Genomic DNA, 6,653 nt, shown 5'->3' with positions numbered 1-6,653 from the left:
CAGGATGAGGGAAGAGCCCAGTTTAATGCACTGGGGCTAATTTTTCTGGTCATCCAGGGCAACACCCACAGGGACCTCCGCGGTGACTAAGTCTGGTCTCCTGGTGATTGGAGAGGTGCAGCTCTGTTTCCTCCCCGAGCTTATCGAGCATTGCCAAGGCCCTGCCACTTTCTCTTCTCCTCCCTCTGACGGGGCCGCCTGAGGTGGCTTTTCACTGCTGGAATTTGCCTTGCTGAAGGTGTGGAGAGTGGAGCTGAGAGCGCCTGTTCTTGGGCCAGTGGTGACCTTTGATTTGCACAGCTTGTTTTCTCTACCTGTGCAGTATGGATGGCTTTGGAGCTCTCTGTCTTCTTCCTTTCTCTGCTTTATTTGCTGGACTTCAACCAGCAAATAAAGCAGAGGTTTTCTTTTTTTTTTTTTTTTTTTTTTTTTTTTTTTCTGGTTGTCTCCTACAGATAAATAGCAAACTCTTATTTTTAGTCTTCTTTCTCTACTGCTCCTCTACTTCCTGTGGAGAGTTACATCTGTCTGGTCACCTGCTTTCAAGGGAGATGGAACATTGTGAGGGTCTTTGTTTGTGCTGGAAGAGCTGTTCCTGACCCTGTATTTTCTTTTCCCAACTGCCTCATGCTGTCTCTGGCCAGCTAAAGCTTTCCAGCTCCTGCATGTTTCTTGTATATCTTGAAAATTGAACAGACAATGAGCTGGGTTAAATTTGGAGCAGAAAAAAGCTCCAGAAAAACTGAAATAACAAACATAAATCTGAAAAAAACCTGTGCATAACTGTTTTTAGGTGGTTGTTCAGCATCACCACGGAGACAAAGCTGCTCCGAACTAATTTAACTTAAGACTTCTCAGTGTTGGCACAGTTTTTAGTGCTGTCAGTTGATGACCTGAGTGGTGTCACATGCTGTCCTGGGAGAGGTGTGAGGGGACTGGCTGTGCCCCAGTCTGTAACACAACTCACTGCTGTGCTGGCAGTTTCTGCTGCTGCTGGAGTTTTGGCTGGTGGATGCAGGGTTTTACAGCTGCATTGGGAACGCTCATTTCTTGTTGTTCCTTCAGCAATTCTCCAAATAACTTTCTCTTTCAGGGGGGTAATCCTATAAAATTGTCTTGCTTTGCTGCTGGCAAATGAAATGCTCTTTAGGGCAGCACGTGGAAACTTTTGATATGCTAAAATCTCGGTTGTGCGCTCAGGTGTGTCTCACCCCTTTGTGTCGCAGGATCTTATGGTTCTCCAGCCCAGCTGCTGCCTGCCCAAGACAATTCCTAGGCCACCCAACCCATGAGTGGGCACCGGAGCATCAAGAGGCGATGTGGGGAGTCGCACCTGGAGGGCCCCGCGGGCTGTGGGCACGGCCCCGCCGCCGCCTGCGTGCTCAGCAAGCTGGTGCAGCTGCCCACGCCGCCCCTGTCTAAGCACCAGCTCAAACGGTTAGAGGAGCACAAATACCAGAGTGCCGGACGGTCCCTGCTCGAGCCCCTCATGCAGGGCTACTGGGAATGGTTAGTTGGGAGAGTTCCAGCCTGGATTGCCCCCAACCTGATCACCATCATCGGACTGTTAATAAATATATTTACAACTCTGCTACTAGTATGTTACTGCCCAACAGCTACAGAACAGGTGAGTTAAGGTCTCCTGACAGTCTTTGTTTTGGTGGCTGTCACTGGTTTTGGGTGGGTTGTTGCTTTGGGGAGAGCTGGTTCTTGCTGTTCAGCCTGCAGTCCTCGTCCTTGTAACCTGTTCTCTGTAAATGTTTGTGCCTCTCTGTGATGCTGGCTTGCAGAGAGAGCACGTGTGGATGCTGGAGTGAGACAGCAGTTCCTGGGGCAAACACACCCATGTGGAGCAGGGTCTGACACCAAAACAGCCGTGGGAGATCTGCTGCACAAAGCTCAGCCCCACCAGGAGTTGGAGCAGTGGCTCTGCAGCTGCCTGGCCTGCGTGGCAGGAGGAGTTGGTGCCTGTTTACCTTCTGTGCCTGTGACAGGGTGACCCCCCCTCGGCTCTGAGATCTGAGTTGCCACATGAGCTGGGTGGGTTGGACATGCTGGGGCTGCACCAGAGCCAAGGCACTGAGCTCCAGAGTGGTGCCACTTGAGATATCAAAGCTGGTGTGACCAAACTGAGCTCAGGGAGCCACAGGGACACCTTCCTGAGCCCCAGCAGGTTCTGTGTCCTGGCACAGTGTGGTGGAGCTGTGGGAACATGGAGTTGTGTTCCTGACCTGTGGCCATGCTGTGAGGAGGCCAGATAAAAGTTGGTGGTTTTATTCTTCGTTCTGAATGGACTAAAAGCTCCTGACCTGCCTTAAGCAGAGCTGTTTTAACCTGATTTCAGGGGTACAAAAGTCCTTTTGAGGCATTTCAACTTCTCTCTGTCACCAGTTACCTCATAAGGCACTTGAAGACTTTCATTTTTGTGCACTGGAAAAGCTTTCACTTGAATGTTCAATCTTAAAAGCTGCTTTTATGTGTGTATACTGAGAAAGGGAATTATTTGGTATTAGAAATGTGTTACACACCAAATAGCTGGGAATGTCTCAAAGAGTTCCAGCTTTTAAAATATCTGAACCCCTTCCTAACCAAGTCTCCCAGCTGGGATTGGGAGTCCAGCAGGATGCAGTTTGTTCCCCACCAGACTCCAAAACCCCACGTAGGTTGGCACAGTCAGCACTGCATCCCTGCTCCATCTATGACATGGGGAAGGGATGTTTGCCTCCCCTAGAAATCTGTTGAAATAGGTTATTTCACAATAACCTCTGGAATTTGGCAGGTGTAAGATAAACAGTGACTATTCAGTTTGAGCAGGGAATACTTGGAGCAGCTCCTTCCTTTTCCAGGCCGTGGCATTATGGTGTGGGTTGGTTTAACTTGTGTTTACTTCTGAGCAGGGTTATGTGGGGACTCAGGCCCTGAAATTCGGTTTGAACCCAGAGCTGGTTTGGGTCACTGAACCAGAGCAGAATTTAGAATTTGGAGAACAGTTGTGTTTTGGTTGGTAATTAAATTTCTGAAGTTCCCGGGTAGCTGTACTCAGAGCATCAGAAAGTCAGAGTTAGCTGCAGGCTGCTGTGTTAAGGCGCTCTTCGGTGTTTAACAATTTGAGAAGTACTTTGTGCGAGGTGAACGAGATTTTATCCTCACTTGAACTGAAAAATAACTTAGTGCTGAGGCAGCTTCCAGCCTGATCTGATTTGCCACATGGCACAGCATGACCAGGGAGGTGCTTTTTAAGTGTCAAGGAGCTCTCTGGGGAAGAAAATGGGGCTCTGAAACTCCAGGAACAGACTTTCTCCTCCTCCTCCCCCCCAAAGCACTATTGATTTCTGATGTAAATTTTCTCCTCCTTGTACCCCAGCCTTAGTTCTGCTTTTTTTCAAGAGTGACTCGTCCCTTCCTGTTGCTCAAAGGTGCAGCCAGGGCAGAGCTATTGCTCAGGGCCTCGTGCAGCCCGAGAGAAAAGGAGATGCAAATACTTCCTGCTTAGCTGGGAGGAGGAAAAGTGCTGACTGATGGAATGGTACCTGAGTTAAAAAAAAAAAAAAAAAAAAAAAAGGAAAATTATCTGGATAGAGAGGGAGCTGTGAAATCTTACTGGGATATAAATAGGTCTAAGTGGAAACACCTACACTGCTAATGAAAGGAGCTTTTAAGAAAGGAGAGCCAGCAGACTGATTTTTAAGTTTATAGAGAAACCTTCAGGGTGATGCAATATAACTTAGCTGTGGCAGATAAAATCTGTACATGAGGGATAAAAATGGGGTGGAATTCTGCAGCATCAGAACCTTGGCTAAATATGGTGCTCTGCTCTTGGGTGACACGTTTCCCCTTTCTCTCCTTGTGCTGTTTGTACAGACACTGCTGAAAGCAGAGCACAATGGCAGCTTTTGGGGCAGAATGAACTGTTTTGGTAAATACAGGAGCAATGCAAGCTGTAGAGGGAAATATATTTAGGTTGACGTGCTACAAATTAGTCATGGTTGTGTTGGCCAAAATCAGCTGGACTCCAGGGCTTTATGAGAGGCAGGTCAGCTTGAGTAAGCTGTATTTGGATTTTGTTGGTGTGGTCTGTAAAATAAAGCTGCTCATAAATGCTCACTTCTGTAAAGTGTGTCAAATGTGAAGATTGCAAAATAGCCAATAATATCTGATTTATGTGTAAACTGAGAGTAATGGCAACTCTGTGACTTTTATGTTCTTAAGGGTTTATGCTTCAAAAAGCATAAAAAAGCTTGGATTGTAATCTTTGCTCTAGCAGGGCTTTGGCATTGTTTGTATTTCTGTCAGAGTAAAAGTTGCTGTCATGGACGTGACTATTCAGGGTTCTTGACGTAGATTTGGCAAAGCTGCTGGTGCCTCGTACTGGAGGGAACAGTTGGTGGTGGAGGGGCTGTGCTGCAGAGCTCTGGAAATGTTCTTGGACTCAAAGTCACTGGCAGTGACACAGTTCTCAACTGGTGAGTGGTGGAGGGCTGGTGTAGATGAGCTCTGTTTGTGACAAAGGTGGGGGCTAAAAGTTCCCAAGTTTCTGAAATCACTGGGACAACTTGCATGTATTTAACAAGGATTTGGTTCTGCACCACTTTGCAAATGCAGTATTAGAATTTTTCCAGCTGTACAGTGCAGCTTCCTGCTTTAGAGCAGAGGCTGTAGCTATTAATCTGTTACTGGTTTATTTACATTCCACATGTCACAACCCATTCTGTCTGTCCTTGCAAGGACCAGCTGCTCAGGGGTCCCTGGGTGAGGAGGACGTATGTGCAAAGGGAGAGCTGTAGTGTCAGGCTGTGGGACAGCTCAGCTGCAGGCTTCTTTCTAAAGATTTTTTTAAACCTTATTGTGATTGCCTTTCTCTCTTAGGCACCTCCATGGGCATATATTGCTTGTGCTTGTGGCCTTTTCATCTACCAGTCCCTGGATGCTATAGATGGAAAACAAGCAAGAAGGACAAATAGCAGCACTCCGTTAGGAGAGCTTTTTGATCATGGCTGTGATTCACTGTCCACAGGTATTGTTGTCATTTTTAATTGAAGTAGGAGGATTAAATGACTCTGTTTCAGGGATCAAATCTACAATACAATAAAAAAAGCTTCTTTACTGAAGAAAGGACAACTGATAGTGCTGAATGTATCACTTTCAACCAAGAAAGTCACCTTTCTTTCCATAGACAGTGCTCTGGATCAGCTGAATGTCTTCTCTTGTGTTACACTGAAAACAAAACTAAGCATGTGACTCATTTAACTTGAGCCAGCGCTTCTCTTTGATGCTTTAGCAGAGTCTTGGTTCTAAAGTGTTTTCTGTAAGAAGTTGTCAGAATACTCTGCTGTATTATTTCATATTGACTTGATACAGAGTGATATCAAGACAAGTCTAAGCCTAAGCAGTGGGACTTCACAAGTCAGAGATTAAGATTAGAGTTGTCCAAGTCAGTTCCTGGGTAGGTGGAGCTCATTGAGCCAGCCTGAAGTTTAACCCTGTTGGAAAAAAACTGTAAAATCATACAATATCCTGCGTTGCAAGGGTGCCACAAGATCATCGAGTCCAACTCCTGATTGGGTGTTTTGGGTTCCTTAAATGCTAAAGGTCTTATGCTTTAAATGTTATGAATTCTGTATCAAAGTTGTGTATGGAGAGGGTGGAGGGGAAAGCATAGATATGTTACACATCCCGAATGGATCCAGACTTTCGATTTTCTTAATGGCATCAGAAAAATTCAGAAAACAGGGAAAAATATCTGGCAAATGCAGGAGAAAACCCCAAAACTTGCTGCAGGCTGCAGCTGCAGAAATCACTGAAGTCCCTTAATGAGATTGGGCATAAAAATGTAGGAGACTTAGAAACCCTTAATATTGATGGCTTCTAATCACTGATATGGATTGAATTGCGTTGTACAGCCTGTATTTTTTCAAGTGGAAGTGTTAAATCTCATGTCTGTGAAATAACCATGCCAGGATAACCTTCCCACTGTCCCTCCTCTGGGCCCTGTTGTTAGCTTTGCTCTGGTGAGGATCCTTACGCACATCCACCCTTTTCACTCTGTGACTGATTTTCTTCTGCAGTCTTTGTGGTTTTGGGAACTTGTATTGCTGTGCAGCTGGGCACCAACCCTGACTGGATGTTCTTTTGTTGTTTTGCTGGGACGTTCATGTTTTACTGCGCGCACTGGCAGACGTACGTCTCGGGGACGCTGCGCTTCGGCATGTAAGTACCTGCCTGAGAGAAGGGGAAAGGCACCCTGTCCTCCTGAATTGCACCTTGTGTGGGCATAGTGCAGCTCCTCAGAGCAGTAGCAAATTGTTTCTATCCATAGAGACGCACTTAGAGCTTGTGGCAGCTGTTGGATCTGTAATTATTACTGAATGTCCCATAGTTTGTGTTAGGAGTAGTAAAATATCCTTTAGCCTGTTAGTTAATTAGAGCTTTTGATGTGATGTAAAGCTAAGTAAGTAATGGAAAGTACCTGGTGTTTTATCCCAAGACTGGAATGCTTTGGTCAGATGGTGGCAGTCTGGCTTTAGCATTCATTGAACTCTGTCTTGATACATCTTGATTGTGATGTGCAGTTAATTGCTAATATTAACCATAACTCTTAAAATACACTTTATTAATTGCCATTGTGCCTCCCATTTAAAGTTCTGAATCCCTTT

The 6,653-nt window shown here is 45.8% G+C and overlaps 1 protein-coding gene across 3 annotated transcripts in view; it reads left to right on the top strand.

The window, feature by feature from the left end:
* Positions 1-6,653, top strand: part of CEPT1 (choline/ethanolamine phosphotransferase 1) — a 30,157-nt gene that overhangs the window by 389 nt on the left and 23,115 nt on the right. For 2 of the 3 annotated variants that reach the window (XM_039565147.1, XM_039565149.1), the window contains exons 2-4: positions 1,227-1,627; positions 4,867-5,014; positions 6,066-6,207. In XM_039565147.1, the coding sequence (XP_039421081.1) occupies positions 1,289-1,627; positions 4,867-5,014; positions 6,066-6,207 (629 nt within the window). In that variant the 5' untranslated portion in view covers positions 1,227-1,288. Of the gene's footprint in view, positions 1-135; positions 239-1,226; positions 1,628-4,866; positions 5,015-6,065; positions 6,208-6,653 lie in introns of those variants that run through there. The other variant, XM_010404529.2, reaches the window with a different exon arrangement.

Source organism: Corvus cornix, chromosome 26, assembly GCF_000738735.6.
Source record: "Corvus cornix cornix isolate S_Up_H32 chromosome 26, ASM73873v5, whole genome shotgun sequence".
NCBI classification, from domain to species: Eukaryota; Metazoa; Chordata; class Aves; order Passeriformes; family Corvidae; genus Corvus; species Corvus cornix.
This window is presented reverse-complemented; position numbering and strand designations above follow the sequence as displayed.